Below are 20279 nucleotides of genomic sequence, written 5' to 3'. Positions count from 1 at the left end.
CTGGTTGACTGAAATGATTTTGAACTTTAACTTCTCCTGTGGGCAGCACAGTGCATTGCTCAGTGTTTTTTGGTGAGTGCTCAGTGACCTCTATAAAGGACTTGGCTCAGAGCCTGCCCTGTGAAAGGGGCACAGGAAATCTTTTATTCATTTCCCCTTGTTCCATCCCTTCCTGGCAGGGACCTGTCAGGAGTCCCTTTTCAATTGGCTCCTGTCCCACTTGCAGCCGTGATGCCCTCTGCTGCCCTCTTCTGGTCACTGCCAGTCTGTTATTAATCCTGGGTGGTTTCAAACCTTTATCCTTTTTCCTCCAGGCTTGGAGGGATTCTTGGCTATAAATGTGACCCTATTCTGACTTGCTTCGAGAGATGCTGTGGGAGAGAGATTCCACACTAAGTGTGTGGTATTCACGCCTTTAATATTCACAACTGCTAGTCCCCATTTAACAGATGAGGACACTGAGGCTCAGGTTTTAGTTACTTGCCTAAAGATCACCTGAGCATGTAAGGAACAGAGTCAGAATTTGAACTCAGGCCTGACTGTAGAGCCCTTAACCATCATGGCTTTGTCTCTACTGAGAAACCCTGTTCAAAGCAGGTTTCCTGTTTATGAAGACATATATCATGGTTTGCCAATTTTCTGGTGACTTACATGTATACAGGGTTGTGCTCCTTGTGCGAGTGGCTGCACTAATGAATAATGTTAGGAAAGGCCTGTGAGTGAAACATGCTATGGATGCTGCAAGATTTGTCTGGAAGAGATACCTGCCTGCATGCAGACTCCTTCCTTTCCTGAGATTCACACAGCAATGCCTGCTTGCCATAGCTGAAGGATTTTCTTTTCTTTTCTTTTCTTTTCTTTTCTTTTTGAGACGGAGTCTTGCACTGTTGCCCAGGCTGGAGTGCAGTGGTGGGATCTCAGCTTACTGCAAGCTCTGCCTCCCGGGTGCACGCCGTTCTCCTGCCTCAGCCTCCCAAGTAGCTGGGACTACAGGCGCCCACCATCATGCCCGGCTAATTTTTTGTATTTTTAGTAGAGACGGGGTTTCACCATGTTAACCAGGATGATCTCGATTTCCTGACCTCGTGATCCACCTGCCTCGGCCTCCCAAAGTGCTGGGATTACAGGCGTGAGCCGACGCATCTGGCCAGCTGCAGGATTTTTAAATGAAACAATCTTGGGCCGGGCGCGGTGGCTCAAGCCTGTAATCCCAGCACTTTGGGAGGCCGAGACGGGCGGATCACGAGGTCAGGAGATCGAGACCATCCTGGCTAACCCGGTGAAACCCCGTCTCTACTAAAAAATACAAAAAACGAGCCAGGTGAGGTGGCGGGCGCCTGTAGTCCCAGCTACTTGAGAGGCTGAGGCAGGAGAATGTCATAAACCCGGGAGGCGGAGCTTGCAGTGAGCCGAGATCCGGTCACTGCACTCCAGCCTGGGCGACAGAGCGAGACTCCGTCTCAAAAAAAAAAAAAAGAAGAAACAATCTTTAAAAAATAGTGTGTATATACAGGTGTGTATCTATCTATATCTATCTATACCTATATATCTTATGGTAACATACATTAACACACACACACATGAATTTTTGAAAACCATCTTCTCTGCCTGGCTATCAATTAATTACAACCTTCCACTGGCAGCTTGGTGGCATCTTTAATTGGGGGAGGAGGAGGTGTTTAGTGATATTCCCACGTTCCAGATTTTGGGCAGGTGTGTCTGCTGGCAATGGCAGAGCTGTGCCTCGAGCTCAGACTTTGCAACTGAGAAGACAGAATCTACGGCCTGGCTGTTTGTACAAGTGTCTGAACCATGCTAACTCACGTTCTGTTCTCTCCAGGTGTTGGCCGAGGTCCTCACTGGCATCCCTGCAATGGATAACAACCGAAGCCCAGTTTACCTGGTAAGGGAACTTGTCACATTTGGCTGGGTGGTATATTTGGGACTCACAGCTCTGTAGAGAGGGCAATGATCTCAACTCTAGCTAATTTTACACATGCTAATGAGGCCCAGTCCAAGCTTGCATTTGCATCTCCACAAAGCAGCTTTAACCTCCCATCCCCACCTACCAGCCAACCATTGCTTTTTCATGATAATAGCATGTGGGGCTTGGCACCGTGGCTCATGCCTGTGATCCCAGCCTTTGGGAGGCCGATGTGGGTGGATCACTTGAGATCAGGAGTTCAAGACCAGCCTGGCCAAAATGATGAAATCCCGTCTCTATTTAAAAAAAAAAAAAAAAAGTATGAAACCCCCGCAACATTATCCAGGTGTGGTGGCATGCACCTGTAATCCTAGCTACTTGGTAGACTGAGGCAGGAGAATCACTTGAACCTGGGAGGCAGAGGGTGCAGTGAGCCGAAATTGTGCCACTGCGCTCCAGCCTGGGTGACAGAGCAAGATTCCATCTCAAAAAAAAAAAAAAAGAATTTGGAATGTTTACAGAAAGCGCACTTCTTCTCTACATATCATGCAATTCGTTAGGGATTTTCCTCAAATTGATAAAAGTTAATTTCTGCCCTTTTAAATAAGTTTCTTTAATAAAAACAATTTCCATTTTGTAGGCCAAAGATCTGATATACAGAGTCATTTAAAAAAATATAACAACCTGACTAGGTGTGGTAGCTCACACCTCTAATCCTAGCACTTTGGAGGAGGCCAAGGCAGGCGGATCACTTGAGGCCAGGAGTTCGAGACCAGCCTGGGCAACATGGCAAAACCCCATCTCTACTAAAAATACAAAAATTAGCTGAGTGTAGTGGCACATACCTGTAATCCCAGCTACTTGGGAGGCTGAGGCAGGAGAATCGCTTGAACCCAGGAGATGGAAGTTGCAGTGAGCCGAGATTGTGCCACTGCACTCCAGCCTGGGTGACAGAGTGAGACCCTGTCTCAAAAGAGAGTAAAAATATAACAACCTAGCCTGACTTTGTGTTAAATACTTTCCATACATTATCTACCTAAATCATCTCAACTTTTCCATGATAGAGTCATTATGTTCATCTGCAGATGAGGAAAGCTGGCTCTGAGGTTGGCCTAGGATCTTGGTTGGAGTTACCAAGTGTCAGAGCTGGAATTCTGAGTCAGATCTCCCTGCCCCGAGATCCTGAGTTCTTAACCACATCTGCCTCCTGCTTGTTTCTTCTGACAGTCCAACCATATGAATTCAGTATTATCATTCCCATTTATAGCTGAGAAAACTGAGGGCAAGCTGAAGTGACTTGTCTCACACCCCTCAGTGAGACCAGTGGTGGAACTGGGGTTTAATTGGACCCATGGCTTGTGCAGAGTTTCAAATCTCATGCAAGCTCTAGTCTTCCTCATCAGTTTGAGAGGGGGCACCTTTTCCTACTGGATATTGAGGCCATTGGAACAGACAGATTTTTTTTTTTTTTTCCTAGTCACTGGGCCCCAGAAGCATCCCCTGGGCTCTGGGGTAGGGAGGCTGAAGGCCTCCCCGCTACATGCAGAAAGTCACGACATGTTCCTTTGCTGAACTCTGTGAGTTCCACCCCTTTTGGCCAGTCAATCCCATATGCTGCAGAGAGGTCTCTCTGGGCAGCTCAGATGTGGTTTGGGGCTGTTTGGGGGCAGTTTCTTATTTTCTTGAGATGCATTTCCCAGCAGTCCTCTGGGGCTCCCAGGACAAGTATCACAGTAGAAGGAGGCTTTTGAGGCACTGACATGAAATTGTCTAGAATTATTTTTTTGCTAATGATTTCTAAAAATGTGGAAAATAATCATTTTTTAAAATGTAGTTTCTTACTCTAGACTCTCGTATGGTCTCTTATCGTGTTCTGTTGTGGTAGGTACAATCCGATGGTTAATCAAGATTTGAGCCTGGGAGGAAAGCTTGCTGACTTCCCGTGGCCCAGGGTAGGAGGAAGCAGGCCTCCCCCAGGCTTAGGAAAGTGTTAGTTGCCACAGTGTTTCCTGAGGGCATTTGGTGGTTTCCACCAAAATTGAAAGTATGGGTACCCTCTGACACAGCAATTCCGTTTGTGCCTAGAGAAACATGCACACATGTGAGGAGAGACAGATGAACAAGGATATTTGTAGTGGCATTTTTTTTTCCGAGGCAGAGTCTCGCTCTGTTGCCCAGGCTGGAGTGCAGTGGCATGATCTTGGCTCACTGCAACCTCCACCCCACCGGGTCAAGAGATTCCCCTGCCTCAGCCTCCTGAGTAGCTGGGACTACTGGTGCGTGTCACCATACCTGGCTAATTTTTGTATTGTTTTGGTAGAGATGGGGTTTTGCCATGTTGGCCAGGCTGGTCTCAAACTCCTGACATAACTCAGGTGATCTGCCCACCTTGGCCTCCCAAAGTGTTGGAATTACAGGAGTGAGCCACTGCGCCTGACCAATTTTAATTAATTTGATTTAGAGATAGGGAGGGATCTTGCCCTGTCACTCAGGCTGGAGTGCAGTGGCATGATTGTAGCTCACTGCAGCCTCGAATGCCTAGGCTCAAGCGATCTTCCCATTTGGCCTCTCAAAGTGTGAGGATTACAGGTGTGAGCCATGGCGCCCAGCCTGTATGAGTTTTGACAAACGTATACAGTCATTTAACCACCACCACAATCAAGATATGGAATATTTTTGTCACCCTAGAAAATTCCCGCCACTTCCAGGACCTGGCAACTACTCATCTAATTTCTGTCCACATAGGTCTATCTTCTTTAGAGGGTCATATCAATGGGCCCACGGAGGATGCACCCATTTGTTTCTGTCCCCCTTCATGTAGCGTGGTGCTTAGATTCATTCATGTTGTTGATGTGTCAGTAATTCATTCCTTTTCATCGCTGAAGAGTATTCCATTGTATGGATAGATGACTGTTTATCCATTTACCAGTTGCTGGACATTTGGGTTATTTCCAGGTTTTGGCAATTCTGAATAAAGCCAACAGAAACATTCTTATTTTAAAAAATGAAAAAGAGGCTGGGTGTGGTGGCTCACGGCTGTAATCCCGGCACTTTGGGAGGCTGAGGTGGGTGGATCACTTGAGCTCAGGAGTTCAAGACCAGCCTGGGCAACATGGTGAAATCCCGTCTCTACTAAAAATACAAAATTAGCTGGGTGGGTGGCGAGTGCCTGTAGTCCCAGCTACTCAGGAGGCTGAAGCAGGAGAATCGCTTGAACATGGGAGGTGGAGTGCAGTGAGTTGAGATTGCGCCACAGCACTCCAGCCTGGGCAATAGAGTAAGACTCTGTCTCAAAAAAATAAAAAAGTAAATTGAAAAAGACATGTATGTTCTGACAGGGACATATCTCCAAGTGAAAAAAGCAAATTCAGAATAGTATATAATATGATCACATTTTTGCTAAAAATAGATGGATGAATGAATGAAAACATTGTATCACATATTTTCTTCTCTATAAATTGAGGATAATAGTAGTACTCTCCTGACAAGGTATATTTGTTTGTTATCATTTTTGGAGATGGGGTCTTCCTTTGTCAAGAAGGCTGGAGAAGTGCAGTGGCATGATCATAGCTCGCTGCCACCTCGGACTCCTGGGCTCAAGGGATCCTCTCACCTTAGCCTCCCGAGTAGCTGGGATTATAGGCATGAGTCACTGTGCCCGGCATCTGACAGTGTTATTGAAGGTTAAATAATGTGTGAGATGCCTAAAACAGTAACTAGAACATAATAAACAATATATGTTAACTATTATTATTATCATTATTATTTGAGATAGGGTCTCTGCCATCTAGGCTAGAGTGTAGTGGTACAATCATGGCTCACTGTAACTTTGAACCCATGGCTTCAAGTGATCCCCTGCTTTAGCCTCCCAAGTAATTGGGACTACAGGCATGTGCCACCACTCCTAGCTAATTTTTATTTTATTTATTTTTATTTTGAGACAGTCTCACTCTGTCACCCAGGCCGGAGTACAGTGGTACAATCTCGGCTCACTGCAGCCTCTGCCTCCTGCCTTCAATTGATTCTCCTGCAACAGCCTCCCGAGTAGCTGGGATTACAGGTGTGAACCAACACGCCCAGCTAATTTTCATATTTTCAGTAGAGACAGGGTTTCACCATGTTGACCAGGCTGGTCTTGAACTCCTGACCTCAAGTGATCCATCTGCCTCGGCGGCCTCCCAAGTAACTGAGACCACAGGCATGTGCCCTCACGCCCAGCTAATTTTTAATTTTTTATTTGTAGAGATGGGGTCTTGTTATGTTGCCCATGCTGATATTGCTATTATTTTAATAGCTCTTAGGTTACTGTTATAATTATTATATAAGTAAATATATAACCAAAATAATTACAGCTGTATAGCAGAAAGTAATATAATCCAAACTATTAGCAGGGGTTACCTTTGGAGAGTAGAAATGAAAGGAAAGGTAAACTTTTGCCCCCAAATTTTAACCACTTATGTTTAATTTTAATTTTTTTTTTGAAGTGGAGTCTCCCTCTGTGGCCCAGGCTGGAGTACAGTGGTGTGCTCTTGGCTTACTGCAACCTCTGTCTCCCAGGTTCAAGCAATTCTCCTGCCTCAGCTTCCCATGTAGCTGGATCACAGGTGTGTGCCACCATGGCCCAGAAAATTTTTGTATTTTTAATAGAGATGGGGTTTTGCCACGTTGCCCAGGCTGGTCTCGAACTCCTGAGCCCAAGTGATCCTCCTGCCTTGGCCTCCCAAAGTCTTGGGATTATAGGCGTGAGCCACTGTGTCGAGCCAAAAGTTGCTTTTTAAAGGTAGTTTGTTTGAAACTAGACTCCCAAAAATGTCCATATATTACTTTGGTTATGTTTTTTTTTTTTTTTCATTTTTATATGGAGATGGCATGTCACTTTGTTGCCCAGGCTGGTTTTGAACTCCTGGGCTCCAGCGTTCACCTGCCTTAGCCTCCCAAAAGTGCTGAGATTATAGGCGTGAACCACCATGCCTGGGCATGGTTATGTTTTTTAAGACTCTTATTCTCTCGCAACCTCTCCCGCAATGCCCTTTTTCATTTTGGATGTCGTTGCATTTTGCATAGAGTAGGTCATTTGCCCTATATAGACAGACTGTCTCACATTCTGGGTTTTGCTGATTACATCCTGTGGTCTCCTTCCCTTGTTTCTCTATTCCCCATATTTCCTGTATTTCACACTTAGCACTTGTGACTTGTTTAGTCATGGTCATTGCCTTCGTCAAGAAAACTTTCTGGAGGCGCTGTGAGCCTCCCAGTTCTTCACTACATGGGGCGCGTAGCCTGTTGTCCTACTTTTAGTGCTAAGACCAATAAGTGTGTTCAGGTTAGTGCTAAGATTGATCAGTGGTTTCAGGTGGAGCTGCAGACTCCTCCATGGTGAAGTTCCCTTGACATCCTTTCATCATGTGTTCTCAGTCCCCCAACCACTGTTTAAACACCAGGTGTCTTCTGTACTTTGATTATCATCATAGTCTTTGCATCAAGATACATAGCAATGATGGCAGGTTTCCAGTTGGGGCAAATTGTGAGACCCTGCCTCTAGAAAAAATGAAAATAATACACTTCTGCTGTTCTTGATTATCAGCTTTAAACACTAGCACACTTTTAAAAAAATAAACATTTAGGCTGGGTGCAGTGGCTCACACCTATGATCTGAGCACTTTGAGATGCCAAGGCAGGAGGACTGCTTGAGCCCAGGAGTTCAAGATCAGCCTGGGCAACGTAATGAGACCCCATCTCTACAAAAAATTTAAAAATTAGCCAAGTACAATGGCATGCACCTATAGTCCCAGCTACTTGGGAGGCTGAGGTTGGAGGATCGATTGAACCGAGGAGGTTGAGACTGTAGTGAGCTATGATCATATCACTGTGCCCGGCCTATTTCTATTTTTATTTATTTATTTATTTTTTTTTTGAGACGGAGTCTACTCTGTCGCCCAGGCTGGAGTGCAGTGGTGTGATCTCAGCTCACTGCAGCCTCTCCCTCCCCAGTTCAAGCAATTCTCCTGCCTCAGCCTCCCAAGTACCTGGGACTACAGGTGTGTGCCCCCATGCCTGGCTAATTTTTTGTATTTTTAGTAGAGATGAGGTTTCACCATGTCAACCAGGCTGGTCCCAAACTCCTGACCTTGAGTGATCTGCCCTCCTTGGCCTCCCAAAGCACTGGGATTACAGGCCTGAGGCACCATGCCTGGCCTAGAATACATGTTTTTACAATATTTAGTATACTCTATTTGTAACATTTATATATGCTAATCATATAGACCATATTACTCATGAAATATACAACATATAATTTATATTAAATAAATCTTACATATTTGTATAAAATTATTTATATAGCATATGTGCTATTGTATGCATAGTTCAGATTCCTGTATTTTATGTGGTACAAAATATAAAATATATGTAAATACAAAATGTATAAAAAGTATAGACATATTTTCTTTGTGGTTCTCCTGTTATGTATACATAGGTTAGAATCCTACATTTGAAATTTTTTTTTTTTTTTTTTGAGACGGAGTCTCGCTCTGTCGCCCGGGCTGGAGTGCAGTAGTGTGATCTCGGCTCACTGCAAGCTCTGCCTCCCGGGTTCATGCCATTCTCCTGCCTCAGCCTCCCAAGTAGCTGGGACTACAGGTGCCCGCCACCACGCCCGGCTAATTTTTTGTATTTTTAGTAGAGACGGGGTTTCACCGTGTTAGCCAGGATGGTCTCGATCTCCTGACCTCGTGATCCGCCCACCTCGGCCTCCCAAAGTGCTGGGATTACAAGCCTGAGCTACCGCGCCCAGCCAAGCCCAGCTAATTTTTATATTTTTAGTAGAGATGGGGTTATGCCATGTTGGCCAGGCTGGTCTTGAACTCCTGACCTCAAGTGATCCACCCGCCTCTGCCTCCCAAAGTGCTAGGATTACAGGCGTGAGCCACGGCGCCCGGCCCTGGTGTAGGTATTTTTGTTACTCCCATTTTCCTGATGAACCAACCGAGGCCTAGAAAAATTAAGGCCCCGCGTTTGTGGCATGAGTTCACTACGGAGTGTCTAGTGCATGTAGGAAATCGAGTCCTTCTCCATTTCTTGGGTGTTTTACTTCTTTCTGGAATCCTTGCATTTATTCTTACGATGTCCCGTTGGTTTTGAGCATTTTTTGCAGCTCTAGAGGTGACTGGGGCGCGTGCGTTGGCTGTCGCAGCCCTGCAGCTCACACAAGGGCGTTTCTACACTTCTTCCCACAGAAGGATTTACTCCTCAGTGAAATTCCAAGCAGCACCGCCTCGCTCTGCTCCAGGAAGACGGGCGTGGAGAACGTGATGGCAAAGGAGATCTGCCAGAAGTACCTGGAGAAGGGTGCAGGGAGGCTTCCGGAGGACTGTGCCAAGGCCCTGGCCACGGCCGCCTGCCTGTGCCTGCGGAAGCGTAACATCAGCCTGCAGGAGGTGAGCCTCGCCCGCAGCAACCTCGCTGCCTGGGCGTGTGGGTCCACCTCATCGGGGACGGCCCCTTCACAGAGGCCTGATGCACAAACCAGGGTTATGGCAAGCCGCAGACCTCCTGGAGCTCGCATCAGCCAAGGGGCTGGGTAGGTAGGGATGGATAGTGCGAAGTCTGGGCAGGACAGGGGTATTGCAGGGCCTCAGGGTGCAGGACCAAATACGGGGATGTTAACGAACTTGATGCACTCTCTGTGAATCGGCTTTATTCCCCCTTCTCTATAGACCCCTTCTCCTTTCCTCCGTGGTGCTCCCTGGAGGGAACGGATCTGCCCGCAGGTTTTAACGCAGTGAATGAGCCTCCACCCTGAGGCCCACCGCAGAGGGAGGACCTGATTGGCTGAACTTGGGTCAGGTGTCTACCGCTTGGCCAATTAGGCATGGCGGGGCAGTCCAGCATGCAAACCTGGCTGCCCAGGGCTCCATCCCTGTATGGTGTCAGGGTCAGGTCCCAAAGAAAGGGAGGGTGCTCAGCCCATGCACTAGGCGGATGTCCTAGAAGGCAGCCACTACACGGTGTAAGACGTTTTTCTGGACATGAGAAGTAGCCATGGCTTCCATGGTAAAAGGTAATCGAGAGACTACTGCTTGGTCTTTTTTTTTTTTTTTTTGAGACAGAGTCTCCCTTTGTCGCCCAGGCTGGAATGCAGTGGCGCTATCTCCAACCTCTGCCTCCCGGGTTCAAGTGATTCTCTTGCCTCAGCCTCCCGAGTATCTTGAATTACAGGCATGAGCCACCGCGTCCGGCCATTGCTTGCTTGGTCTTTCTAAGGACAAAATCTCCACTGGCCACGAGGAACCTTAGAAATCATCTAGCAGAGTGATTTTCAAGTGGTGTTGGGCACAGAGGGGCTCCTTGAGAATATCTCAGGAATTGCTGTTGGCAGCAAGAGGGGTTGGGGGAGGTGCAGGCCCCCAACTGTGACTCGGACCAGACACCCACTTTGACTTCTCTCAGTTACTATATTGGGTTCTCTGGAAAGGGTTTGGTAGCTGAAAAAAATCTTCAAAAACCACTGCTGTAGCCCAAGCCTCCCATTTTACAGAAGGGCAAGGGCCAGAGAGGAGAAGATGAGGCCAGAGAATTTGTTTCTGTCAGAGCTCTCTGGACTCCCAGTTCAGCCCTATGTCCATGGTCTTGCACTGTCACGTGGCAGGAGCTGGAGGCTTCAGTCTTTGTTCTCAGCCTTTGCTAGCACAGATGTCCCCCAAGTGTCCATGTGCCACGATGTTCAGTCATTCATTTCGTAGTTGTACACTAGGGCCAGGGGACACATCTGTTTGGGAACAAGGCAGACCCAGGTTCACTCTCCTGGAACTCATGGACATTGTATAGTAATTGTCTGTGTGGTGAGCGCCAGGACAGTGTATGACGAGGACCCCACCCTGTTGATCTTCCTGAGGAAGGGGTGTTTAAGCACATGAAGAGCAATCCAGGCAGAAGGAACACCCTGCAAGTGGCTTGAGCCGAGAGAGCTCAGCACGTTCAAGGGCTTGGAAGAAGGTCCGAAGGGCTAGAACACAACACATGGGGCACAGTGGCTTGTGTTGGGTGTGTCGAGGAAGGCACAGTAAGGATTTTTGCAGAGCCGCTAAGTTTTTTTTTGTTGTTGTTTTTTGACAGAATCTCACTCTTTCGCCCAGGCTGGAGTGCAGTGGTGCAATCTCGGCTCACTGCAACCTCCACTTCCCAGGTTCAAGTAATTCTCCTGCCTCAGCGTCCTGAGTAGCTGAGATTGCAGGTGTGTGCCACCACACCCAGCTAATTTTTGTATTTTTAGTGGAGACGGGGTTTCACTATGTTGGCTAAGCTGGTCTTGAACTCCTGACCTCAGGTGATTCACCTGCCTCGGCCTCCCAAAGTGCTGGGATTACGGATGTGAGCCACTGTGCCCAGCCTCACTAGGGTTTTAAGCAGAGGTAGAACATAATCAGATTTATATTCTAAAAAGTTCTGTCTCCTTCAACCAATTATTATTTCAGTAAGACTTTCATCCTTCTATTCATTCCATTATTTTGTTCAATGTGTCACTTAATGTGCAGGTGAAACTGCTATAACAAGGAGACTGCAAAATGCAGTGGTGAAAATGAGATAGACGTTTATTCTCTTTAGTGTAACAGTTTGAATTTACACAGTCCAGTGCTAATGTGGCAGTGCCACGGTATTGGGGACCCAGGCTCCTTCTATATTTTTTGTCTGCTATCCTTACCATGTGGCTTCCATTTCAGGATTTAAGATGGCTGCTGTTGCTCAGGCCATCACACCTGCATTCCAGCCACTGAAAGAGGGTTAAAAGGAAAAGGTGGACACACTCCCTTTCTTTTAAAGATATAACCTGGAAATGTATCACTTTTTCTCACATAATGGAGAGCAGAACCTAGTCACATGGCCACACCTAGCTACAAGGAAATGCGGTCTTTAGATTGGCAAATATTTATTGGGCATCTACTGTGAAGATTTATCTCAAGAAGTAACATGTGACCTGGGCCTTGAAGGATGAGATGTTTGCCATGTAAAATAAAGGGGATAGGGTGCTTTAGGTGTAAGAAGAGGTAGGAGATGGCCTTTGCAGTACATCACAACCAAGCTAGGAAGATGAGAGAACAGTTGGGTCAGGGACTCAAAGATAAGCAGGCCTGGGTTTGGTGGTCACCTGTGCCATTTACTGGATTGGCTGGGTGGCTTTAGGCAGGGAACTTAACTTTTCCGATCTTTTAATTTTTTATCTATAAAAACTCATGCATTGTGTATGAAATGGATACATTAGTATACTGAATTTTTTGCAAGGCACTGAGGAGATGAGAGTTGTCGTTGTTATTATGGGTATAAGGGTATGTATGTGTGTGTATCTGTGTGTGTGCTCTGTGTGTGTGTGTGAAGAAGAAACATTCCTTCCTTGCTTCCCTCCAATTTTCCTAACCTCCCTAACCAGAAAAACCTTCCAGGGCAACATCTATATTATTTGTGCCTTTTTTTAATTGAAAGTGTTAGGAACTTAACCTCTTACACACACACACACACGCACGTGCACACATACAGACATAGGGAGAGGGGAAGAATATGAATGAGTGAATTAGTGAATGAATGAACTTAGTGTCTCATTTAACCAGACAGCAGAGAGGACAGGCATTGCTCTGGTTTCAGGGAAGTTAGACCCAGGATGTCAAACACCAAAGGTATAGCCATTGTGTCTCTGTGTCTGTGGCTCTCTCTCCGTTGCTTGCCTCTGCTTTACTCTGTGTTGAGCTTTCATTTTCCCCTACTGTAAATGGGTTTTCTGGGTGTGGTGGGGCGTCTGGTTCTACCACGAGAAAGGAAAGGCTGGAGGTCTTTCCAATAAGCTCTAGGTGGAAAAGTTTCAGGGAAGGATTCTGGTTGTCCGCCTTGGATCACAGGCCCAAATCTAGACTAATCCCTATGGCCAGAGGAGTGCGGTACTATGATCAGCCCATGCTGGGTCCTGCTGTCTCATCTATGGCAGGGCAGTGGGTGGGCAAGTGCAGGTCTTTTGAAAGGAAGGGTGTGGTTTTTTCAGACAAAGCAACCAGCATTAGGTTCTTCAGTCTGCTCCCCGCCCCCTCTCTGCTGGGAGGCCAGATGTTAGCATTTTTATTTCCGAGAGAATTCTTGATGAGCTCCTTTCTCCCTCTTCTCCCAAAGGTGCGTGGCTCTGTGGCTGCTGTGGAAGAGCGGCTCCGAGGCTGGGAGACGTTGCTCCCTTGGAGTGGGCTTTCTGAGGGTACAGGCTCTTCTTCCAACACCCCAGAGGAAACAGACGACGTTGACAATTCCAACCTTGATGCCTCCTCCTCCGCGAGTGTGGCACCCTGGGCGGGGCCTGCCACCTCACTTCTCCCCACAGAGAATGGCGAAGGAAGGCTGCAGGTCATCATGGGAAGGGAGGCCGACTCCTCCTCTGAGGCCTGCGTTGGCCCGGAGCCTCCCAAGGATGGTAAGCCGGCCGGAGGTCAGAGTGCATATAGATGGTCATGTGTGTGTCCCCAACTTCAGCCCATCATTTTTTCTTTCTGTTGCCCTCATTCACTCCTTCATTTGGTTATTCAGCCATTCACCAACCAGCCAGTTTTTCACAGAGAAACCTGGGAGGCATCCTTGACACCTCCCTCTCCCTGCCCTGGACTGTGTCCAGTTAATCATCCAGTCCTGTCCATTTGCCTCCTAAATCTCTCTCACCTTCATTTACTTTCCTGCATTCTCCCTTTGTCTGAGCTCCTATCCTCAGGGGACTGCATAGCTTCCCTGAGTCCTCCTCCATCTACCCGGGCCCCTCCCTCACCAGGTCCTTCTCCAGGAGCCAGCCAGAGTAGCTTTTAAAAACACAACGTGGGCCAGGCGAGGTGGCTCACACCTGTAACCCCAGCACTTTTGGAAGCCAAGGCGGGTGGATCACCTGAGGTCAGGAGATCGAGACCAGCCTGGCCAACATGGCGAAACCCTGTCTCTACTAAAAATACAAAAAAATTAGCTGGGCATGGTGGCACGTGCCTGTAATCCCAGGTACTTGGGAGGCTGAGGCAAGAGAATTGCTTGAACCCGGAAGGCAGAGGTTGCAGTGAGCCCAGATTGTGCCACTGCACTTCAGCCTGGGCGACAGAACGAGACTCCGTCTCAAAAAAAGAAAAAACAAAACAAAACAAAAAACACAATGCATGTCATCCCTCATTTAAAGTCCTCAAGGCCCCGTGTGGTCTCTTCCTGTCTGCCTCTCCTCTCAACACAAACACCATCCTCACCAGTCACTTCTAAAGATATCTTCCAGGCTGGGTGCGGTGGCTCACGCCTGTAATCCCAGCACTTCGGGAGGCTGGGGTGGGCGGATCACCTGAGGTCAGGAGTTCAAGACCAGCTTGGCCAACTTGGTGAAACCCTGTCTCTACTAAAAATACAAAAATTAGCTAGGCATGGTGGTGTGTGCCTGTAGTCCCAGCTACTTGGGAGGCTGAGGCACGAGAATCACTTGAACCCGGGAGGTGGAGGTTGCAGTGAGCCGAGATCGTGCCATTGCACTCCAGCCCTGAGTGACAGAGTGAGACTCCATCTCAAAAAAAAAAGAAAAAAAGAAGATACCTTCTGGCTGGGCGCGGTGGCTGTAATCCCAGCACACCTGTAATCCCAGCACTTTGGAAGGCCGAGGCAGGCAGATCACGGGGTCAGGATTTCGAGACCAATCTGGCCAATATGGTGAAACCCCGTCTCTCTACTAAAAATACAAAAATTAGCTGGGCGTGGTGGCAGGCACCTGTAGTCCCAGCTACTTGGGAGGCTAAGGCAGGAGAATTGCTTGAACCCGGGAGGTGGAGGTTGCAGTGAACCGAGATCGCACCACTGCACTCCAGCCTGGGTGACAGAGGAAGACTCTGTCTGGGAAAAAAAAAGATACCTTCCATTCCTGCCACTCAGGTCCAAGGATACCAAGTTTCTTTCTGAAATAAAAAATTAGGAAAGTCCCCCCTGCCATTTTTTTTTTTTTTTTTTTGAGATGGAGTTTCGCTCTTGTTGCCTGGGCTGGAGTGCAATGGCATGATCTCAGCTCACTGCAACCTCCACCTCCCGCATTCAAGCGATTCTCCTGCCTCAGCCTCCTGAGTAGCTGGGATTACAGGCATGCGCCACCACGCCTGGCTAATTTTGTATTTTTAGTAGAGACGGGGTTTCTCCATGTTGGTCAGGCTAGTCTCGAACTCCCGACCTCAGTTGATCCGCCCACGTTGGCCTCCCAAAGTGCTAGGATTATAGGCGTGAGCCACTGCGCCTGGCCAGGAAGGCCCTTTCAAAGCAGTGTCCCTGTCCCTTAGTAAACATGGTTCAATGAATGTCCCACGCTCTGACCACTCCTGTTTCTCCTTTTACTCCTCCTGCCATGGGGAGGGAGAGGAAGAAGAAAGACAGGATGTGAGCATTTTTTCTCACTCCACCCTCCCACCCCTCAGCATCATAAAGAGGAGCAGGGAAACCCTCTCCTTTCTGTAAGGTCAGGGTAGGTTGCTGGGCTTCCTGCAAAGGCAGAGGAGATGAAAATGCTCATTACAGCCGGGTGCAGTGGCTCATGCCTGTAATCCTAGTAATTTGGGAGGATGAGGTGGGCAGATTGCTTGAGCCCAGGAATTTAAAGATCAGCCTGGGCAACATGGTGAAAACCTACCTCTACAAAAGATGCAAAAATTAGCCAGGTGTGGCCAGCCAGGCATGGTGACTCACACCTGTAATCCCAGCACTTTGGGAGGCCGAGGCGGGTGGATCACCTGAGGTCAGGAGTTCGAGACTAGCCTGGCCAATGTCGTGAAACCCTGTCTCTACTAAAAATACAGAAAAGAAAAAAAAAAAAAGGCCAGGCCTAGTGGCTCACACCTGTAATTCCAACACTTTGGGAGGCTGAGGTGGGTGGATCACGAGGTCAGGAGATCGAGACCATCCTGGCTAAGACACTGAAACCCCATCTCTACTAAAAATACAAAAAATTAGCTGGGTGTGGTGGTGGGCGCCTGTAATCCCAGGTACTCAGGAAGCTAAGTCAGGAGAATTGCTTGAACCCAGGAGGCAGATGTTGCAGTGAGCCGAGATTGAGCCACGGCACTCCAGCCTGGGCAACAGAGTGAGACTCCATCTCAAAAAATAATAAATAAATAGGTCGTTTGCCGTGGCTCACAGGCCGGGCGTGATGGCTCATGCCTGTCTGTAATCCTAGCACTTTGGGAGGCCAAGGCGGGTGGATTGCCTGAGCTCAGGAGTTCAAGACCACTCTGGGCAACATGGTGAAACCCCTTCTCTACTAAAATACAAAAAAACTAACTGTGTGTGTTGCCCAGCCTGGGCGACAGAGTGAGACTCCATCTCAAAAAAAAAAAAAGTAGCCAGGTGTGGTTGTGTACACCTGTAGTCCCTGCCTCTCAGGAGACTGAGGTGGGAGGATCACCTGAACCTGTGAGGTCAAGGTTGCCTTGAGCTGAAATGGTGCCATTGCACTCCAGCCTGGGCAACAGAGTGAGACCCTGTCTCAATTAAAAAAAAGAAAGAAAGAAAAAAGAGAAAAAAGAAAAGAAATGCTCATTACACTCAGGTCCTGATTCAGAAATCTGAGTTAAGTGAATCTAAGAATTAAAATAATGGTAATTTTCATTCAAGTTGCTCTTGTTTGCTTTCTGTTGAACATCAGCTACAGAGACTTCGTGGCAAATTGAGATCAATGAGGCCAAAAGGAAACTGATGGAGAATATTCTGCTCTACAAAGAGGAGAAACTGGACAGCATTGAGCTCTTTGGCCCCTGATGACTGGAACACAGCTGAGGACCCTTGTCCTCAGTTGGAACGATGAGCATCAGATCAAGAAAAAGGTCTGAGGCAGAATCCAAGATCTACCAGGAAACACACAACAAAACATCAGCTGTCATGGGTGGGAGGGAAACTTCATTTCACTGGAATGAGTTGGGAGAGAAGGGCCCTCAGCTTTCAGAGACACAAAAATCCATGAAATCTCTTCCTTTCTGGGCTTTGTTAGTCAGAGCAGGGGATCAGAGGAGACTGAAGCAGAAACCCTGTACATGGGCCCAGGATGTGGTTGATTTTGTGGTTCCGGGGAGTGTGTGATGATAACCACCCCAGCAGATTCCATTACCTCAGCAGCTCTTGTCCTCCTACCACTGGCAGTTCTGCAATGCCATAGCATTTTCCAGAGCTAAGATCTCTGGATCGTATTTGCTGACAGCCTGCAAGCTTGCATGCTCTGAAAGACTTTTTTAGTTTTTATTTTTATTTTTTTGTAAAGATGGGGTCTCGCTATGTTGTCCAGGCTGGTCTTGAAGTCCTGGGCTCAAGCAATCCTCCCACCTCAGACTCCCAAAGTGCTGGAATTACAGTTGGGAGCCACCGTACCTGGCCTGAAAGACTTTCAACTTGTGTCTCAGTGGAGTTCTTGACTCACCTCTCTGGGTCTCAGGTTCTACAAATGTCAGACACCTGGCGAAGAGGTCTGCAGGCCTTCCACTGCCTGTATTAGAAATCTTGCAACTCACATATTTATTCATTCATTGCCTGGCACCTTTATCTTCCCATCCCACTAATGTTAGTATTTTTTAATGGAGCTTTTATTTTGAGAATATGAGAATTTGTAAAAACAAAACAAAACGAAACAAAACAAACCCCACATATTCTCAAAATAAAAGCTCCGTTAAAAAATACTGTCACCTGGGTCACTCTGTCACCCAGGCTGGAGTGCAGTGGCACGATCTCAGCTCACTGCAACCTCTGCCTCTAAGGTTCAAGCAATTCTCCTGCCTCAGCCTCCTGAGTAGATGGGACTATAGGCACTTGCCGCTACGCCTGGCTAATTTTTGTATTTTTAGTAGAGTCGGGGTTTCACCATATTGGCCATATTGGCTGGTCTCGAACTACTGACCTTGTGATCCGCCCACCTTGGCCTATGAAAGTGTTGGGATTACAGGCTTGAGCTACCATGCCTGGCTGAGAATATGTGTTATTTATGGCTGGATGATGAAGAATCAGGAGAATGTATTTCATGTCTGATTCTGCTGCTAATTAAGTCAATTTAATTTTTGGGACCTCAGTTTCTTTGTAAGTAAGATAACACCTGCTTGTTCTTCATCCCTGGGCTGTTGGGAGGAACAGATGAGACAGTGGCTATAGAAGCGCTTGGAAAATGCACTTGTCCTGTTTTATAAAATAAAAAAGGTATTAAATGTGTATTTCTGCCATGTACCTAATGATTATTCAGTGAGTATATATCTGAAAAGGCATGTTGCAAATATTTTTGTGAAACAGATGCTATTTTAAATTCACTGGGAGAAATGTCCTATTTAAAGTAATTCTATAGTAATTTCTTTTTATATAATAAAAATATGTTTGTAAAGTCAACAGAGAACTTGTAATTAGTTTGTGTCTGGAAGAATTTGTTTAGAGAAGGCACTCTGCATCCTTGAGAATGGGGTAGCCAAGAGCTAGGATCCTGGCTCTTACTGTTGACTGTTAATAGCTGCATGACCTTGGGCCCAGTTAGGGAGTTACTCTGAGGCTCTTGTTTCCTCATCTGTACAATGGGAAAAAGAAAAAGTACCCATCGCGTAGGACTGTTGTTGGGTGGGTCCTGCCTGGTGAAAGCATTTAGCAGCTCCCCAGTAAGGAGAGCTTTGGCTTGATGTGTGATGTAGCTGAGCTGGATCCCAGTCCAGATGGACAGTGATCTATACAGACAGCCCTGTCTTCAGCTCTGGTATCTGTGAGGATTCAAGGTGAATGTGCATTTTGTGCCCCAAATGGGACCTGGCCTGTTGCGAACACCTTACAATTATAAGCAGGGTGTTTCCAGGGCTGTTTGAGCAATAGAGGGCTGACACCAATAGGTTCCTGGTTATCCAGATATACTTATATTTCTAGAGTAGGATTTTATGTATTTTTGGAGACGTCAGTGAATCCCCTTGGGACTTGGATGAAAGCTCTAGACCTCTGCTACATACAGACATACATACATATGCATTCTGAGTACTTGAATTCCAGACCTTCACGGGCACCATGATGTCTTTTCGTGGATCCCCCATAGGGAAGCCCTGAATTATTATTATTTTTTTTTTAGGTTAATAGAGGATTTAAAAACCCAAACAGTACAAAGTTTCCATGGTGAGAAGGCAGGCTTTTTCTCAATGGGATCTTAGTCTCCAGTTTCTTCTTCCCAAAGGCAACCACTGTCACTAGGTTGGAGCATCCTTCCAGAGGTGATGGAAAACAGAGGTGATGCTCAACTTAATTAGTCATCAGGGAAATGCAAATCAAAACCTCTATGAGGTGCCACTTCACATTCACTAGGATAGCTATAATAAAAAAGACAAAAACAAGTGTTGGCCGTGATGTGGAGAAACTGGAGCCACACACACTGTTGGTGGGAATTGAAAATGGTGAGCACTTTGGAAAACAGTTTGGCACTTCCTCAAAAGGTAAAAGAGTTTCCATATGACCTAGCAATTCTACCCCTAGGTATCTACCCAACAGAAATGAAAACATGTCCACACAAAGGCCTCCATACCAGTGTTTATAACAGCATGAATCATAATAGCCAAAAAATAGAAACAACCAAAATATTCATCAACTGATGAGTGGATAAATGAAATGCGGTCTATTCATAAAATGGAATATTCAGCCATAGAAAAGAATTAAGTGCTTGTGAAAAGTAAAGTAGAGGTTCCTCTTCAAAGACTTTCCTCCCTGTCTAATTAGGAATAAATAGTAACTTCTCTTAGAAGCAAAATTTATTCAAAGACCTGTGCTAACATTCTTAAATATCTGCCAGCCATACTAAAGAAATCAATGTACTTTATGTTCTTAGCTCCCACAATTTAGCCTAAATATTTGCCCTGGCATGGTTATACTGGTCCAGGCAAGCATCAAGTCATAGCCTGTTTCTCTTCCTTATTTGAAAATGTTTTTACCTTTCTCAGCATTCCACAAGTTACTTCCTCCTTCCTTTGTTCTCCTCTGCCTTTGCCTCTTTTAAAAAGTTTTAAGTTGCTAGCCAATCAAGACAAATACAGAATGTGAAGTCCCGTTCCGTCTATGGGAAAACTGGACACAGCAGTAGGGTGGATATGTCAGGTTATAAATGACCCTGGCTCCTTTGTTCGGTGTACTCTTGTGGCAAAACTGCTGGTGAGTGTACCCTTTCTGCAGAAAGTATAAAAATGACCTTGCTGGCCGGGCGCGGTGGCTCAAGCCTGTAATCCCAGCACTTTGGGAGGCCGAGGCGGGTGGATCACGAGGTCAGGAGATCGAGACCATCCTGGCTAACATGGTGAAACCCCGTCTCTACTAAAAATACAAAAAACTAGCCGGGTGTGGTGGC

At 46.7% G+C, this 20279-nt stretch overlaps 1 protein-coding gene across 5 annotated transcripts in view; it reads left to right on the top strand.

Annotated features, from left to right (window-relative positions):
• IRAK2 (interleukin 1 receptor associated kinase 2) overlaps nt 1-18304 on the top strand; it is a 78241-nt gene extending 59937 nt beyond the window's left edge. For 3 of the 5 annotated variants that reach the window (XM_021934200.2, XM_021934202.2, XM_021934201.2), the window contains 3 exons: nt 1841-1903; nt 9160-9360; nt 13076-13844. In XM_021934200.2, the coding sequence (XP_021789892.2) occupies nt 1841-1903; nt 9160-9360; nt 13076-13750 (939 nt within the window). In that variant the 3' untranslated portion in view covers nt 13751-13844. Of the gene's footprint in view, nt 1-1840; nt 1904-9159; nt 9361-13075; nt 13845-16589 lie in introns of those variants that run through there. The other 2 variants (XM_021934203.2, XM_021934204.2) reach the window with 2 other exon arrangements.
• Nucleotides 18305-20279: the final 1975 nt, after the last annotated feature.

Source organism: Papio anubis, chromosome 2 (genome assembly GCF_008728515.1).
Source record: "Papio anubis isolate 15944 chromosome 2, Panubis1.0, whole genome shotgun sequence".
NCBI lineage: Eukaryota > Metazoa > Chordata > Mammalia > Primates > Cercopithecidae > Papio > Papio anubis.
This window is presented reverse-complemented; position numbering and strand designations above follow the sequence as displayed.